Below are 18939 nucleotides of genomic sequence, written 5' to 3' on the forward strand. Positions count from 1 at the left end.
GTATCTGAAAGGAGAATGTAAGTGTGTGAAAGCAATTCTTGAATATATGTATGTGAAAGGAGAATGTAAGCGTGTAAGAGTGCCAGAATGAATTAAGTCTTGCACGGCCCCTCATACTTTCTTTCAAGTTGCATCCCGCACTAAAGTAGAACAAAGATGAAGACATTACTACATAATGTAAAAGATTACATTTAAAGATATATAAACAGAGATATAAATACTGTAATAATTACAGTATATGTTTTTGAAAAAAAAAAGTGTTGGAAAAATAAAACAATATTTACATTTTTTATTTCATCGCTTACTAAAGTAGTAAAAAAAATTATATTAATATGTTTACTCACTTGGGGTCTGGGTGTAATGACTCTGTGTTATCTTGGAAACTGAACCTAAATGAGAATGAAGAAGGTACACACTTACAGCATAATTAAGTTTAAAGCATCGCTAAACTACACTTAAGACTTAGATAGGGTGAACACAGATTATTAATTTTTCATTCAAGAACCAAGTATTTTCTGTTGCTTCACCAGTTTACTTGAACATCAGATAAATTGATCTTTAGTACCTTTCTACTCAACATTTACCAGCAACTCGTATCCTCTTCCATTTAATGAGTGCAGTTATGATGAGAACCACAAACACTAACACCAGCACAATGAAAACTACAGACTGCGTAGATGATCCTGGAACAGATTCAGCCACATCTGAAATTGGGGTGACAAAAAAAAAAAAAATAGAAATCATTAAGCTACAGTCATATAAAGTTAGTTTTTGTTATTAAACCTAATGTCAAATTTAATTTCCAAAGAGGCATTTTCCTTAATTCTTAGTTTTTATTTACCAAAGATAATGTGCAGTTTGTTGTCCAGACTGAGGTGCTTCATTGTGCAGTTGTATTTATGTTCCTCGCGTAGCTCTTCTTCATTGATCACCAAACTCTTCCTCATCTGGTATGTTCCGTCTCCGTTGGGCAGAATCTGTCCTCCTTTGATCTGATCATCATCCACAGGCTGACCATCTCTGAACAGGGTCAGGTTAATGTGACGGGGGTAAAAACCAGTGGCCAGACAGCTGATCTGAAGCCCATGAGAGTCCGAGAGCATCTTCTTCATGAGTCTGACTCTGGGTTTCACTAAAGAGGAGGTCGAGAAGTATTACTGTTGCTAAGCCGTTGGGTTCATTGCATCAGTCATTAATTTATAATAAGCATGTTTCATATAGTTTTCAGCAGGGGCGGACTGGCCATTTGTGTGATCTGGAGAACCACAGAAAGGCCGGTACTCCAGGACGGCTGGTGGGCCGGCCCACCACACACACAGTCATCACCTCATAGTATAAGTCGCATCAGTCCAAAAATACATCATGATGAAGGGAAAAAAAAAAAAAAAAAATTCGCACTAGATTGTAAGTCGCATTTATTTAGAACCAAGAGAAAACATTACCGTCTACAGCCACGAGAGGGCGCTCTATTTTTAGATAAGCAGTGTTTGGAATAATGCCATTAAAAAGAACGGCGTTAGGTAACGACGTTATTTTTTCAGTAACAGGGTAATCTAACTAATTACTTTTCCCATCGTTACAATGGGGTTAACATTACTGGACGTTAAATGTGGTGCGTTACTATGCATTGATTTAATAAACTATGTAATCCGAACGCACCCCTGGCTCACACAGTGAGTGAGGAGGTGGGTTAATTGATAACGAGATAAGCGATTATGATTGGCTAAGGCAGAGTCATGTGTTTCATGGTAGCCAATTAGAGCCAGTGTTTTTACACACATGCCGGCACACGCGCCAGCAGCGCCAAACACACACACACGCACACACACACACACAACAGCTAAACAGAGATTCACAGCAGCAGCAGAGATGGCGAGTCAGGAGCAATCTGATGAAAAGTTGGCATTTTCAAGGTGGAGATATAAGCACTACTTCAAATTCATTGAGGTCAAAGGCAAGAACGTGCATGTAATGTGTACATGTAATGTGATACACACGCATCTACAAAGCTAGTGGCCAAAAACACTTTTCTTACAAAGTTAATACTTGAAGTACAGGATAAAACTCTTGCTGTCTGTTGACGTGCAATAAATATCGAAAGTTATTTACGAAGACCTGACTTGTGAAAACTGCAAAAAAAAAAAAAAAACTTACATATAGCAACATATAGACATATAGCAACTTTTTTTTTTTTTTTTACAGTAACGCAAATAATTACTTTCCCTGGTAACGAGTTACTTTTATTATAGAGTAATTCAGTTACTCAGTTAGTTTTTGGAACAAGTAGTGAGTAACTATATCTAATCACTTTTTTCAAAGTAACGTCCTGAACAGTGTAAATAAGTCACACCTGACTATAAGTAGCAGGACCAGCCAAACTATGAACAAAAAGTGCGACTTATAGTCTGAAAAATACAGTAAGTATTAGGGGTGTAACGGTACGTGTATTCGTACCGGACCATTTCAGTACAGAGCTTTCGGTACGGTGCACGTGTGTACCGAATGCAATATTTTGTATGCGGAACATAGGTACATTTTTGTGTTTCCAAACGAACATATTAAGTGGCGGAAGTCTCAGAGTTCAGCGCAAATCCCACCTGCAGCTGATTCTAAGGCCGGTGACACACTGGCTGCTTTGCGTGAGCGTGGCGTTTCTGCTGCGTGTCAGTTGCGTGACGGCTGCTTCGCGTTTTCGGTGTCTGTATCTATACTTCATGTTGAGCATAAATATAAAGCCTACATTTTACTAGTTAGACTTTTTCCAAACTATAATTCCTGACTAAATGTATAATCAAGTGAAACATTATGAAGTTTCAATAACAACATACAATACTATACCATTCAAAAGCTTGATGTAAATAATATAAATGTAACAAATAAAGATTACTAACAAATGTAAAAACAATGCTGTTCTTTCAATTCATTCCCCCTAAAAAAACAGAAAAATATTCTCAGCTCTTTTCAACATTAATAATAATAATAATGATAATAAAACTAACAATAAATGTTTTTTTGTAGAAAATAAGATTGTTAAAAGGATTTCTGAAGGATTGTGTGACTGGAGTAATGAGGCCAAAAAATTAGTTTGAAAGTCAGCTTTGATTGTTCCTAATAAACTGTTTAACTGCTCCCCCAAGTGTATATTAAATTATGCTGTGGGATAATTAAATGTATTCTTAATAAACTACAAACATAAAATTATATAGATTTATTTTGTCCTCACATTCTTGTAACTCCTCCCTCTCAGTGACACAGCTGACTGAAAGGCTCATTATGCAGGCCTTTGTCTTCTCAGGTGTAAATCACAATGATATTCATGATAGTTGACGCCTACTCGCATATGACTTACCAACAAAAAGTGTCTTAGAAAATTTAAATCTATATATTTTTTTCTGTAAGTGAGTAACCAGGATGATTTTCACATAATTTAGAAAGAAAAATTCTAGGCTACAAGCTCCAGTTCTCAAAAGTCCCGGGAACCATTGTTCTTTATGTGTTTTATGGCCTTATTCAAGTGATTAAAATTTTTTAGTTTTTCACTAACCACGCATAACATTTATTTTCTAAAAAATACAATCATGTACATGCATGCATTTCACATATTATTATAGCCCAGTTTGTGCTGATTACAGTGAGATTAGACTTTAGCCATTTAGATATTTATAAGAAACTGAAAAAAAGCACAAATGTCAGGGCATGACAAAACTTCTCCAGGCCCCAAAAATACCCTTAGAATCAAGTTCAAGTTCAAGTTAGTTTATTTCTAGAGCAAATTTACTTCCGTTTTTTAGCCGACCAAAGTGCTGTACAGTAATCACGACAAAATACATAATGAACCAGACTCCAGAGGGTTAAGGACACCGTCAACAGTATTGACGGCAAAATAGACTATGTTTGACAGGTGCAATATGCCAGTGTGTCACCGGCCTAAGATTTTCAAAAGCCATCACGCGAGTGTGAACATCACTACAACTAGGAAAAAACGATTGTAATTCAAACGCAGCTCCCGTCGGAATTTAAACAGACCTTAAACAGAATGGTCTTAATTCCGATCGGTCCAACGCAGTAACGAAATCTGAGCAGGTCTAAAAACTGAAACGGTTGATGCTGCACTTTTCACTTTGGAAAAGTTATATATATATATATATATATTTTTTTTTTTTTTTTTTTAATATGAGCAGGCCTACAAGCTGGGATTGGTAATGCTGCACTGTAATCATAGTTATTTATTTATATTTTACATTATATTTTATTATATAATATTGGTTTGAGACGGAGTATATTATTTAGTGGAGAACTTTGCAGCAGTATTTACCTGACACAAAATACATGACAGTACAGAGAGTGTTTAAGTTGAGTGTTTAAATCAACAGTACACAAAGATGGTGCAGACAGACTTTTGTCTAGTTTCCGCGCGCCGATTGCTTTGGGCCGGGTTTAGTCAAAGTCCAGGGCCGTTTTTTATTCCAAGTCTTTCCCTGGTTTTCAGAGTCACATTCTCTGTTAGCACAGCTGTCTGGGTTATATTTTTTGATCATGCTTTTTTCTTAATTATATGTAAGTTGATAAAGTTGATCCTCTCACCTTTTCTCAACACGTTGTTCTTCTCCATATTCAGGTACCTTCTCAAAGTTTTAATGCAAATAGGATGATAAACATTTTCATACATAAAGTTTTCATGAACCCGTTTTAGTTGGTCCCATGTTATCACCCACGGCATCTTTATCTGGATAGCGTGTTTTCCTACATCAAATATAAACTCCTCCATATTTTGTCCACCAAAACCATCCCAGTAATGAAGCTGACCTGGTTTATCGCCGTTTAACAGTTCACATCCAACAAGTCTCTGATGAACATGTACACCTTCAAACGAATTAAAAAAAAAAAAGTTAAGATGTATTATTCTTCAATACCATAGTACAATATAAGATGTGAAATAATAAAAAACAGATGTAAAAGCAAAAAAGCTACATGTACTACAGAGTACAATGACAAAAATTAGGTTATAGATTTTAAAGAAAAAAAAAACTACATATGTCATTTAATGTTTTTTTTTTATTTTTTATATGACTATAGCTCTCACCATCTGTGTGATTTTGGTGCTCCTTAAGATAAAAGGCTCGATCTTTCATGTCATAATACATATCACGCAATACAACACCAGCATCACTTTGCTCCTCTTCATAATATTTTGAATCACTGTGAGAGCGATAGACAGGTTTCCATGTGGTTGAGTCATAATACACTATTTGCACATCATCCAACATCACCACAACACTGAACTCAGGAAATTGTGTTTGTCCGACTATATATGTTGCCAAAGCCATCAGTGAGTGAGAACCTGTGAATACACAAGGACAAGCATATAGTATTAGTACAATGTCAAATTACATCATTACTCTAGATACAAATTTACAATCCTGCAAACCTCTACAGAAAGGGACACAGAGGCCAGAAACCAGAAACCATCAAGTTATTTTCATTTGTTTGGTTAGAAAAGCCAAAGGCCGTGGTAAGAAAAAATTGCTTGACTTGTCAAAGGCTGTTTACATGAACTGCAATTCAAATCGACAAGAAGGCATGCAGCTTATATTGAATACTCAAAAAATGTGTCTCCCTTCTTGGACCATCAAGAATACCTTTACTGATCCACAGGTTCAGTAGGAGTAGGTCTAAGGGTGATAGGGACAAATAAGGTACCTACATGGCAACATCAATGTATTCTGGTAATAAAAAATGATCATACACTGACTAAGTTGTTATTAGGTTATTACTGTTTTATAATTTACTACAATGTACTCTCATTAACACTAATTATAAAAAAGCATCTAAACACTTTTTACACTTAATGGTTGCGCTATTTGCACTTCGTGTAAATAACATTAATGCAAATAGCTTCTGCAAAAAAAAAAAAAACCTCAAGCATAAAAACAGCTGTAAGATGTTTTGGTAATAGAAGGTCAAATACCCACCTTTCTCTCACATTACAATAAATGTACGTTTTCTAAATAGCATTATATCTGTAAATTTCTAGCATCACTTTTCTTGTCAGAATTATTATGACAGCGCAGGAACTTTTATTTTGACAGCGACAGAACCCTGCGCATGAGCAGACGCACAGTGACAAGCTCTCTTTATCCGTCCATCAAGATAGAAGACAGACATTTTAAACAAATAAAGTAAATAAAATGTGTGTTCAATGTTTTACTTCAACACTAAAAGATATTAAAAGTCACAGACTACGAAATAATTTGGCAAAAACTATTTGCATGACTTTACAAATGTTCAGAAGTCACAGCTTTTTAAATTAATTTGGCACCAAACAATAACCAGTATTTTCCAAAAAGAAACATTATCAAAACTAAACAATTACCCCAAAAAAGTTACAAGCAAAAACCAAGCTAGTATTTACAGCCAGATTTAGAGCAAACGCATTCAAAAACTGATTAACGTTAGTGTCTGTCCTCACCATATGGTTGAAATATACAGGATAGAAGCACTAACATACCTGCGTGAACGACTGGCCAAAATGACAACAAACACACAAGAGTAAGCATTCTCTCAAATAATTAACACCGGTGGCTCGAAAAATATGTACAAGTTAAGGGGTTCTTTTAAGAGTGTCCGTTATCAACAGTTTGTTCTTCTTCTTCTTCGTTTTTAGCGTGTAACAAGGCAGTTACTGCCACCTGTCGGTGTGCGTGAAGTGTCATGTCTTCAGTCTCTAACAATTTCACACCAATACCAGGGGCGTCGCTAATGTGGTGAGAAAGGGTGACAGGGGCGTATGTTTTTTGTCCTCAACTGACTTTTAATACAGATGGTTTGCTATTGTTTTATTTGTGAAGCCAATTATTATGGGCAGATTTTGCATTCAGACACTGCATTTTGTTTGATTATCAAAAACAGTCTTGTCAACTCTTCTATCAGCCCAAGAGGCTAGAGCGCAAACAAAGGCAGGAAGCAGAAGTGACTCAGTTTGGAGTTCAAGAGATTGTCTTGACCAGGACCACATCCCTAAATGCATTGAAGCAACTGCCATGTAATTGGTTGATTAGATAATAGAAATTGAACATGTGTTCCTAATAATCCTTTAGGTGAGTGTAGTGCAGTGGTTCTGGAAACTTAGGCCTAGTCCACACGGACACGGGTATTTTTTATAACCGGAGTTTTTCCTCCTGCGTTTAAAAAAAAAATCCCGTCCACATGAAAACGCAAAAACATGCTATCAAGCGCTGTCAAGAGCATGCCACACCAGCAGGCGGCGATATAACCCAAATCGTGAAGTCACCTTGGCCAATCAGAAGCAGTCAGCAGCGCACAATCTGACGTCAAACACAGCGGATAACGGCGCACACTCTGACGTCGAAATAGATTGATACACATTTAAAAGGATAAAAACACACTACATTATTGATTGAGCAGTACTGGAGAAAAGCTTTAGTGTTAGATTCATATTGTTGCCAGTGGGAGCTGTTAAAATTTGAAATTAGTAAATACTTTAGAAAATTCAGTAGTAATTTAGCTAAACTTAAGAGGGCAGAAGAAAATAAAGTGGTGTCTAAAATTGCAATACTTTCTTCTAAACCCCCAGAGTTGTTTTCTGAATCTGATAAGCTTGAGTATGCTGACCTGCAGTCTAAATTAGATGAGATGTACACTTATAGGGCACAGGTTGCTTATATTAGATCTAGACAAAAATGGCTGGAGGAGGGAGAATGTAACACAGCATATTTTTTCAGATTAGAAAAGAATCGCGTAAGTACTTCACTAATTGAAACTCTTAATATTGAGGGGACTGTCACTAATAATCCTCAGTCAATTGCACATTTCTGTGCTAAATTTTACAGTAATCTGTATAAAAAAAACTTTTCGGAAGAGGCAGCCCATACTTTTCTGGAGTCTGTTAAAGATTGTAAGACTATCTCAAGTGATGACAGAAATCTCTGTGATAGTGAAATTACTTTATCTGAAGTTAGTAACTCAATTCTAGAACTTAAAAACAATAAATCTCCCGGAACGGACGGGCTTACCTCAGAGTTTTATAAACAATTCTCTAAAGAATTGTGTCCTTTTTTACTTAAGGTTTTTGAAGAAAGCATACAGAATGAGGCTCTCCCCCCGACTCTCACTTAAGGCTTAATTACTTTAATTCCGAAGCCTAAAAAAGATTTACTCTTAATTGACAATTGGCGACCCATTTCTCTGCTTAACAGTGATTATAAAATCTTAGCTATTATGTTTGCTAAAAGACTAAAATCTGTATTGGGTTCTGTTATAGATGAGACACAATCTGGTTTCTTAAACAAAAGACACATTGTTAACAATATAAGGTTGATTCTTGATTTATTAGATTATTCAGACTTGATTCAGGAGGACAGCTTCATTCTTTTCTTAGATTTCTATAAGGCTTTTGATTCTTTAGAGCACCAATTTATTATCAATTCATTAGGTTAGTTTGGTTTTGGGGACATGTTTTGCAGAGTAATTAAAACCCTTCACAATAATGGAAGTGCTTCGATTGAATTAAAGACTGGCACTTCACCAAGGTTTAGTTTATCCAGAGGAGTTAGACAAGGTTGTCCCCTTTCTCCCTATTTATTTCTTCTCTGTGTGCAGCTACTGTCAACTTTTGTATGTGAAAGTGGTATTCAGGGTATCCGTGTAGCAGATCGAGAAATATTTATAAGTCAATTAGCAGATGACACCACCTTATTTTTGAGAGATGCTTCCCAAATCCCTATAACCATTAATTATATAAAACTGTTCTCTGAAGCTTCAGGTCTTAATCTAAACATAAGTAAATGTGAATTAATGTCTATTAAAGATTGTACAGCACTCACTATTTATAATATTCCAGTTAAATCCGAGATTACATATTTAGGCATTATGATAACTAAAAACCAAGATAAAAGATGTACACTGAATTTTGATCCGGTTATAATAAAAGCCCAAAGAAGATTCAATGCATGGTTGCAGAGAGACTTGAGCTTGAGAGGCAGAATACTGCTTGCTAAGGCGGAGGGCATCTCCAGGCTTACATACTCTGCACTCTCTCTATATGTGGACAACAAAATTTGTAAATCAGTTGATAAAATCCTGTTTAATTTTGTTTGGAAAAACAAAATACATTATATTAAGAAGTCTGTATTAATGAACACGTATGAGCATGGTGGGTTGAATTTCCTTGATTTCTCTTCTTTGAACAACACTTTCAAAATTAATTGGATTAGACAGTTTTTGTGTAACCCAAACTCAATCTGGAATTTTATCCCCAATTACTATTTTTCCAAATTAGGTGGTCTCCCTTTCCTATTGATCTGTAATTATAATATTGCTAGAATCCCTTACAATTTATCTAAATTTCACAAACAGGCATTACTTGCATGGTCATTAATCTTTAAGCACAATTTCTCCCCTCACCGGTACTTCATTTGGAACAATCAAGACATTTTATATAAGAGAAAATCTTTGTTTTTTAGTAGTTGGTTTGTTTGTGAAAAACATTCTGATTGTTTCCCAGTTATTTAACTCAGAAGGTCTTCTTTTAAGTTATGAAGAATTTTTATGTAAATTTAATTTTCCAGTAACTCCCAAAGAATTTTCCATTGTTATGGACGCTATTCCTAAAGGAGCTGTTATGCTTTTAAGGGACTCTGTTAGATCATCCAGCACTTTATCTATTTCTTTAGACCCATTTGAAATCCCAGTAGGAAAACTATGCTTTCTGTCACCTTCTTCATCACGTAACTTTAAGATTAGATCACTTTTTCAAAAGGAGCTTGTAACAACTCCTTATGTTGTGTTTTATTGGAGGAATGTGGTTGATCATATTGATTGGAAAAAAGTATGGACTCTGTCTTCGAAATACATAATAACAAACAAGGTTAGAGAGATCTCATTCAAATTATTACACAGATTTTACCCAACTAAAGTGTTTTTGAAAAGATTTAAATCAGACATCGATACAAGCTGTTGTTTTTGTGGTGACCCTAATGAAACAGATGTACATATATTTTGGGATTGTCCTCACACACAGCAATTTTGGATTGAATTCTGTAGTGTTGTCAATCGCAGTGTGCTCCATGGTTTCTCTCTGCTTTTTAAGGATGTACTGTTTGGCTTCTTTAATATACCAAAAGATAAAATTAAGGAATATTTTATTATTAACCTATTATTACTTCTTGCAAAATTTCACATTCACCGTAGTAAATTCAATCGTCAAAATCCTTTATATATTGTTTTTGAAAAAGAGGCTCAACAGTATATTCAAACTATTTCATCTTCCAAGAATCTCAAAGCTTGTAAAACGATTCATTTATTTAATATTTTTAATTTATTTTGTTAAAGTTTTTGTTTTGTATTATTTATTTACTGTTGCATATGTCTGTTAATGATGCTTGGCACGTAGTGTCACCTCTTTGCACGTGATGTTGATGTTATCTGTATTTGTATCTTTGGTACCTTGGCATTAAAAAAAAAAAAAAGGATAAAAACACACCCCGGAACACTTAGGATATTAGATTTCTAAACTCATTTTTTTCTCTGACCTATGCTACAGTTGTATTGGTATTAATAAACGTGATTTGCATTACCATCCAAATTTATATGCATGTTAATGTTCTCATCATCCGTGAAATGTAGGTGCTGTTGAAGATAAAAGTAGTAATGCATGTTTATTATGGGGTGTCACATGAAACATTTCGTGGTAAACGAGAATAAACTCGTCGAATAAACTTTCGCTTTTTCGTAGTTTCACTTCCGAGAAGGCTTTTTTATTTGAATAAAACGGCAAAATGAAAATAGATGAATTAAACACATCTTGCAGCTATATTGTTACACAAGTTGCAGTATTTGGAATGAAATGGCTCTAAACGTTTTACTTTTAGTAGTACACATAGCCTATTATCAACGGCAAATGGTTAAAAGCACATCTGTAAAAGCACAAGAACATCTGTAATCTGACTTACCTGCTTTAACTGCGGATAAAAATGACAGTAGATAAACTACCACTATCTGTGCAGTGTGTGCTTGCTTTCTAAAACCACTAAGACCCCCCCACTAAGACCGCTGGGGGCACAATTGCCAAAACTCATCTAAAATATTACTGCATTTTTTTTTCTTCATTGTTCTCACTTGTGTCATGTTTACAGTTCTCACTATTATTATTTTTAACAATTGTTTCAAAAGGCAGCGCATTGAAAAAAAAGTACAATATGAATAGTAGCATGCATATGCATTAATAGTAAAAAAAAAAAAAAAAAAAAACATGAAGTACATGAAACATTCTGATGGTAAAAACAACATTTAGGCCCTGTTTATACGGAATGAAAAGCATTAAAAACATCATTTATATATAGTTTCCTAGCTAGTCAAACAACACTATTTATTGTAGCAACATGCATCACACACATAATAACTGGAGACGTTTATAGAAATGATGAGAAGACACAAAAATAATGTGGGAAATGAATGACTCGACAGTGCAAAATTTGAATTAATATTATAGGCTTGCCACAGTGAATTGGGATAAGGCATGAAGATGAATTGGGACACTTGTTTTTATGTTTTATGTACTTTTGTATTTTCTTAATAAATGAAAAAATCATATTAAGGGTCTGTATTTGAATTTCACTCATGAGTACCAATAGCAGCTATGAATTGACATGGGGCGGATTCTGGGTCATAGTGCTAGCTTACTTTATATATTTAATAGATATTATGATAGTTTTTACATTAATACGTTATTCATATTTATTCTGTTAATCACGGAACACATGCAGACACACTTTTTGAAGAGGTCTAGTATCCTTGTGTAATTCAGCCTGAAGGTGGCACTGTAATGTTTACTGACAGGCTATAAATCCACTTGTGCATAAAATGTTATGTGTTTGAATGCTGACTTAAAATGTTAGGAATTCAATAGAGGAAAATGAAGCCATGACTAGTCAACAAACACAAAACAAACACAACAGAATGGTTTACATGCTATTCATACAAGCACATTTAAATGAAAGGATTTACACTTTCACTAAATTGGTATGCTACTCCATACAGCCCCCTACCTACTCTTAAAGAACTGGTTTACTAGTTGCTAAACTGATGCAGACTAAAATGTGAGATTTTAATATATCCATCTCACTAAAAAAGCTACTGAAATACATTTACGAGTTAAATGTAGGATTGATTATGCTTATATAAAGGGTCTATATTTTCAAGTGGATTAATGTCTTGCCCATACAAACAAGTAAAACTGCAAAAAAAAACCTGGGGATACAGTATCTCCTCCATCCCCACTCATAACCCCACAACAGTATCAGAAATGTCCAGCCATGACACATTGTAGCTCCAAAACATGACTTTAAACTGATCAAGGGCAGCGACTTTAACACAATTAAGGTGCCATCACGTGACCACCACTTTTACAGTGTCAGGTTTTTCTTCAGTATGGATTTGTTGTTTTCGTTTCAAGTAGGTTGCTTTGGAAATAGGTTTACTGATATGAAATCTCTTGTGCGATCTTAAATTGCACAGCCATTTAAATCTCTTTTTACACAAAGAACACAAATAGGGTCTCTTGTCTGCGTGACTTTTCAGGTGTATCTCTAAGTGTGATTGCAAAATAAAATTTTTATTACATTGATCACAATTAAACGGCCTTAGTCCAGAGTGAATGCGCATATGATTTTTGAAATTGCTTGTTTTTGCAAACTTCTTGCCACATTCAGAACACTGGGATTTCTCTCCAAAATGAGTTTGCAAATGACCTTTCAACTGTCTTAGATAGGCGAAACTCTTCTCACACTGAACACACATGTAAGGCCGGTCTCCAGTGTGAAGCCTCATGTGAGCTGTGAGGTTTCCTTTAAGTGCGAAACTTTTACCACAAGGACAGGAGAACGGCTTTTCTCCAGTGTGAATTCGCATGTGAATCTGAAGTTTAGATTTGCTTTCGCAAATCCTTCCACAGTGATGGCACGTAAAAGGCTTCTCATTGGTGTGAACACTTCTCATGTGACCATTAAGAAGTCCTTTATATCTGAAACTCATTCCACAATGATGGCAGCTGAAGGGCTTTTCTCCAGTGTGCAGCCTCATATGATAATTAAGGAGACCTTTATGTATGAAACTCTTTCCACACTGAGGGCAAGAGAAAGGCTTTTCTCCTGTGTGAACTTGTATGTGAATCTTAAGGTTTGATTTGCTTTCACAAATCCTTCCACAGTAATGGCACACAAAAGGCTTCTCCTCAGTGTGTATGTATCTTATGTGACGACTAAGTTGTCCTTCAAGAATGAAACTCTTTCCACACTGAAGACAGGTGAAAGGCCTTTCTCCAGTGTGAAGTCTCATGTGGTAATTAAGGGATGTTTCGTGTTTTAGACACTTTCCACATTGATGGCACTTGAAAGGCTTTTCCTCGATGTGACATTTCATATGTGCCTTTAGGTTGTTTTTTATTTGGAACCCCTTTCCACATTGCTGGCACTTGAAGGGCTTCTCTCCAGAGTGAATTATCACATGCCTGTTAAGGCGTTCAATGTCTTTGAAACTTTTTCCACACTGATGGCAAATAAAATGGCTCTCTCTTAAGTGAATTTTCTTGTGTAAATTAAGGGTTACTTTATGTATGAAACTCTTTCCACACTGATCACACTTAAAAGGCCTTTCTCCAGTGTGAATCCTCATGTGATCCTTTAAGGTTTTGCTTCGTATGTAACTCTTTCCACACTGATCACACTTAAAAGGCCTTTCTCCAGTGTGAATTCTCATGTGATCCTTTAAGGTCTTGCTTCGTGTGTAACTCTTTCCACACTGATTACATGTGAAAGGCTTCTCTCCAGTGTGAATTCTCATGTGGTTTTTAAGGCTTCCATTCGTAGTGAAAATGTTCCCACACTGTTGGCAGGTGAAAGGGCTCTGTACATTGTGCATTAACTCATGTTTTTTAAGGCTTTTTTCATAAGTGAAATTCCTGCCACATTGAGGGCAGATGTAACAGTTTTTAAAACTTTTCTTTCGAGATTTGTTTTGCGAGGGCTCCTTTTCAGTCTGCAACCAATTTTTTTCTCCATGCTGTTTACCGTATGGATCTTCCTCCTCCGTTTCATATAGTTCTTGACTTTCCACTTTCATCACCACCAGGTCTAAGATGGAAAAAAAAAAAATATACAAGTTAACACAGTTAAATGGCACAAGGTAAATGACATCAAACTGCTATTTATTCAGTGTACTGAAGGCTAATTCCCCATTATCATACCAATAGCAAATAAGCAAGTCTAGAGACCTGCAACAGTTATTTTTATAATCATTTAGATCACTGATTAAATTATTTTTGGATTCTAAATAAATTGCTATTACTTGTAAGCATAATTTGCTATTATAAAATCAAATACACCTTTTTCATATAAAGCTAAAGTGGTCTACAGCATAAATTTAAATATCTCTTGTTCATCATGTATGTAAACCCATATTCCAATGTCTGTGGTGAATTATATGAATCACTCATAGATATTGAATGTATGAATGAATGAGGCATTTACAGGTGCATCTCAATAAATTAGAATGTTGTGGAAAAGTTAATTTCAGTAATTCAGCTCAAATTGTGAAACTCCTATATTAAATAAATTTAATGCACACAGACTGAAGTAGTTTAAGTCTTTGGTTCTTTTAATTGTGATGATTTTGGCTATCATTTAACAAAATCCCACCAATTCACTATTCCTACAATTTAGAATATGGTAACATGCCAATCAACTAATCAGCTCAAAACACCTGCAAAGGTTTCCTGAGCCTCCAAAATGGTTTCTCAGTTTGGTTCACTATAGGCTACACAATCATAGGGAAGACTGCTGATCTGAAAGTTATCCTGAAGACAATAATTGACACCCTTCACAAGGAGGGTAAGGAGGGTACAAACATTCATTGCCAAAGAAGCTGGCTGTTCACAGAGTGCTTTATCCAAGCATGTTAACAGAAAGTTTAGTGGAAGGAAAAGGTTTGAAAGAAAAAGATGCACAACCAACCACAGCCTTATGAGATCGGCCGATCGTGATCGGAACACCCCTACTTGAGGATTATCAAGCAAAATCGATTTAAGAATTTCAGTGAACTTCACAAGGAATGGACCGAAGCTGGGGTCAAGGCATTGAGACGTGTTAAGGAATTTGGTTACAGTTGTCGTATTCCTCTCGTTAAGCCACTCCTGAACCACAGACAATGTCAGAGGCGTCTTACCCAGGTTAAGGAGAAGAAGAACTGGACTGTTGCCCAGTGGTCCAAAGTCCTCTTTTCAGATGAGAGCAAGTTTTGTATTTCATTTGGAAACCAAGGTCCTAGAGTCTGGAGAAAGGGTGGAGAAGCTCATAGCCCAAGTTGCTTGAAGTCCAGTGTTAAGTTTCCACGGTCTGTGATAATTTGGGGTGCAAAGTCATCTGCTGGTGTTGGTCCACTGTGTTTTTTGAAAACCAAAGTCAAGCCACCCGTTTACCAAGAAATTCTAGGGCACTTCATGCTTCCTTTTGCTGACCAGCTTTTTGAAGATGATGATTTCATTTTCCAGCAGGATTTGGCACCTGCCCACACTGCCAAAAGCACCAAAAGTTGGTTAAATGACCATGTTGTTAGTGTGCTTGACTGGCCAGCAAATTCTCCAGACCTGAACTCCATAGAGAATATATGGGTTACTGTCAAAAGGAAAATGAGAAACAAGAGACCAAAAAATGCAGATGAGCTGAAGGCCACTGTCAAAGAAACCTGGGCTTCCATGAAGTATTCTAATTTGCTGAGATAGTGAATTGGTGGGATTTTGTTAAATGATGGCCAAAATCATCACAATTAAAAGAACCAAAGACATAAACTACTTCAGTCTGTGTGTACTGAATTTATTTAATACACGAGTTTCACAATTTGAATTAAATTACTGAAATAAATGAACTTTTCCACAACATTCTAATTTATTGAGATGCACCTGTATATAATAATGTGCAGCATCCACAGGACAACGGTGCCAGTATGCTCACCACAAACCCGCCACAGGTGGAGAGGAGAGAGAAAAATAGAGCCAATTCAATGGATGAGGATTATTCATCCATTGAATAATCCTCATCCAATGCATTTTACTGCATTTCGTTGCCTTGTACCTTACATGTGCAGTGACAATAAAGTTGAATCTAATCTAATCTAATCTAATTATTAGGAGGCCATGATTGACAAAGGTCAGTGGACGGAATTTGGCTAGGACACCAGGGTTACACCCCTATTCTTTTAGAAGTAGTGCCATGGGATTTTTAATGACCACAGAGAGTCAGGACCTTGGTTTAACATCTCATCAAAAGGATGGTGCTTTTAACAGTATAGTGTCCCAGTCACTACTGGGGTATACAACAGGGTGAGCACCCCCTGCTGGCCTCACTAACACCTCTTCCAACAGCAACATTGTTTTCCCAGGAGGTCTCCCGTCCAGGTACTAACCAGGCTCAACCCTGCTTAGCTTCAGTGGGCCGCCAGTATTGGGTTGCAGGATGATATGGCTATGGCCATATTCATTGAGCAGTCTCATTTGAAAGCTGTATTTAGTTGTAACAAACCAGTTTGACTTGTAAGGCATAAGAGTTAATACTGCTTGCAATATGACAACACGTAACCTGAGCTATGCACTTTTAACAATTTTTTTTTCTAAAGGGCACCAGATTAAGGTTCTGCATCTTGCAGCCATATTTGTCATGAAAACAATTGTAATAAGCTTTAATTCCTTTTAAATAATAGATTTATTAATATTAGTTTTTATTTATTAATATTATGAGTTTTTACCCCTCTATCAATCTCTGAGGCCATTTATACATTGCATCCTCTTATGTTTAAACAAAAACGAACAAACAGCAAGTTATGTAAATTATGGTTTTTATTGACATGGGAAATTATAGCAAAAATAACAATGCTCTAAAAAGTCATTACATGAAAGCATAAAAATTGCACTTGACATTTGAATGTAAATTAAGACTGAGTAAATAAGTAAATTAAATATAATAGAACAAATAGACACAAAAAGTAAAAAAAAGAAACAAAGGCAAAGTTTCAGTTAAATCTTTTTGCAGTTGCCTGTGATGTCTTCACATCCATCAAAATGTATATTTTTGTAAAAATGAGTGGCAGTTGATCTTTGCAGATGAGTCTGTGGGGTGTGACAGCATCTGTTGGAGTAGAAATACTAAGTTGTCTTAAAAATTACACTCTAGTTGTTTAAGTTAAAGTTGCTATGCCCAATTATGTCTCACAAACAATATGGACCATAAATTATATATCTCTCACTTACCAGCTTAGTGGAGAATAGGAGATAAGTATCATCAGCTGAACAGAGCATGACACACTTACATGTGCTGTTAAAAATATAAAAATAAAAAAGGACAGCATACTGAAACAAGTTAAAATTTTAAAATGAACATTTTAAGACATTTTGATAAGGATATAAAGTACCTGCTGAGAGTATGCTGACAGTCTTGTTTAGCTGGATGGCTTAACTCCAGATAATCGATAATGTGGTGGCTTTGAAAGATTTATATTTTTTTTGAGAGAGAGATTTCTTTATTTTTTCTAAACAATTATTAATTTCAGCATAAAATGGTTCTCCAAGACGATATGTTTCTAAATAAAACTATTAATATTTGTAAAGGACCTTTAAAGTACTATCTTTAATCATGTTAGAAATTCCCCTAAAGAAAATAAAAGTTCAGCCAGCTGTGTACAGTAAACACAACCTGTAACATAAGCAACTTATTTAGTATCCTATCTTCACATGTAGCTATACAAATGAAGCTGAAGTACATTAAATGCATTATGAGAACTTAAATTATTGTATTTTTTTTCCCTTTTCAAATTCATCATTCATTTGTTTAAAGGCCAACATTTAAAAAAAACAAAAAAACTGATAAACAAACCAGTAACTAATAAACCAACCTGTGTCATCCTCTGCATCTTCATTTTTCACTCTGAATGTTTCTGAAATGCTCACGTCTTCAATCTCCTCTTTAATAGATGCCATCTTGAGAACAGTATATATTTCAGATGTTCTCAGTTTCTTGTTCCTGTATGTTTGGACATTTTGTATCGGTTAATATGAGGAAAACAATTAACAGAAAGAAATACAAATCCGACTCTAATATGTTATTTACATAAGAATGAATGCGCTTTACTCAAACAAGTAACACACATAAATAGTGGGCCATTTACGAGATAAAACGACCAGGGTTCGTGTAACGCCTTAGTTCAGTTTTCAGACACAAAAATAGAATAATAAAAAGGCTGTAATGTAACTGAAAGTCAAGATTTTGAAGATTAAAATTTAATGACAGGAGAGAACACGGTAGGCTATTTGCCTGTTAACTGAAAACGTAAATGTAAAGCGTTACACGGCAGCTCACATAGTCCATCATTTCACATTACTTGTAAAATCCACACATCGATTGATCGATTCGTATCGATTTCAACACCTCAAATACGTAAGCGTGATAAAACTCAAACCTTTGTTGAGCCAGAGGAGAGCGGTACTGCCATGTGATGTCACTGACAGATCAAAATAAAAGTCCCGTTTACACGCTGCCTAAAATCATAGACAGTGCATGAAAATGTATACATTAAATAATAATAATAAAAAACATACAAATTAAACGAAATTCAGAGTAAAATTGAAAGTGTATGCTTGGTAAAATACATGTATAAAACATGTTGTCCACTAATGTGTTGAAAGATCAGCCTACACAGCATCTGAAATGCAAGATGCTGTATAACTGAAGAAAAAAACAAAACAAAACTGATGTTTCAGAAACCACGCACCGTTACAGGAACTTTATCAATAAATTATCTTCATTCTGCGATTCAGGTTTTGGTCTAAACTTAGTCAATATAACACACGTTCTTATAACATAATTTTTTTTTTTTTCA

At 35.4% G+C, this 18939-nt stretch overlaps 2 protein-coding genes across 4 annotated transcripts; both read right to left on the minus strand.

The window, feature by feature from the left end:
• Positions 1–382: 382 nt before the first annotated feature.
• On the minus strand, positions 383–6673 carry LOC132097596 (major histocompatibility complex class I-related gene protein-like). Its single transcript, XM_059503430.1, has 5 exons — positions 6509–6673; positions 5084–5341; positions 4585–4863; positions 842–1132; positions 383–704 (listed from the first exon to the last, which is right to left on the minus strand). Exons 1-5 carry the CDS (start codon positions 6555–6557, stop codon positions 574–576), a joined length of 1008 nt encoding a protein of 335 aa, XP_059359413.1. The 5' UTR covers positions 6558–6673; the 3' UTR covers positions 383–573.
• A 5583-nt stretch (positions 6674–12256) lies between these two features.
• On the minus strand, positions 12257–18560 carry LOC132097595 (gastrula zinc finger protein XlCGF57.1-like). 3 transcript variants are annotated; one of them, XR_009422764.1, is made up of 4 exons: positions 17956–18528; positions 17476–17544; positions 17315–17378; positions 16886–17192 (listed from the first exon to the last, which is right to left on the minus strand). XR_009422764.1 is itself a non-coding variant. In XM_059503429.1 (2 exons), exons 1-2 carry the CDS (start codon positions 18038–18040, stop codon positions 12406–12408), a joined length of 1827 nt encoding a protein of 608 aa, XP_059359412.1. In that variant the 5' UTR covers positions 18041–18560; the 3' UTR covers positions 12257–12405. The 3 variants fall into 3 exon arrangements, 1 of the variants encoding a protein (XP_059359412.1); XR_009422763.1 differs by lacking the exon at positions 17476–17544 and having other exon boundaries at positions 17956–18518; XM_059503429.1 differs by lacking the exons at positions 16886–17192; positions 17315–17378; positions 17476–17544 and adding an exon at positions 12257–14147 and having other exon boundaries at positions 17956–18560.
• Positions 18561–18939: the final 379 nt, after the last annotated feature.

Source organism: Carassius carassius, chromosome 21 (assembly GCF_963082965.1).
Source record: "Carassius carassius chromosome 21, fCarCar2.1, whole genome shotgun sequence".
Taxonomy (NCBI): Eukaryota; Metazoa; Chordata; class Actinopteri; order Cypriniformes; family Cyprinidae; genus Carassius; species Carassius carassius.

What these genes read in the sequence shown, in the direction of transcription:
- LOC132097596 (XM_059503430.1), bottom strand. Translation starts at nt 6,557, where the DNA reads ATGCTTACTCTTGTGTGTTTGTTGTCATTTTGGCCAGTCGTTCACGCA. An exon ending in TTGGCCAGTCGTTCACGCAG is followed by an intron (nt 5,342 to 6,508) that starts GTATGTTAGTGC and finishes GTGTATTCACAG; the next exon opens with GTTCTCACTCACTGATGGCT. An exon ending in GAACAACGTGTTGAGAAAAG is followed by an intron (nt 1,133 to 4,584) that starts GTGAGAGGATCA and finishes CCTCCTCTTTAG; the next exon opens with TGAAACCCAGAGTCAGACTC.
- LOC132097595 (XM_059503429.1), bottom strand. Translation starts at nt 18,040, where the DNA reads ATGGCATCTATTAAAGAGGAGATTGAAGACGTGAGCATTTCAGAAACA. An exon ending in AGATGCAGAGGATGACACAG is followed by an intron (nt 14,148 to 17,955) that starts GTTGGTTTATTA and finishes TTTCCATCTTAG; the next exon opens with ACCTGGTGGTGATGAAAGTG.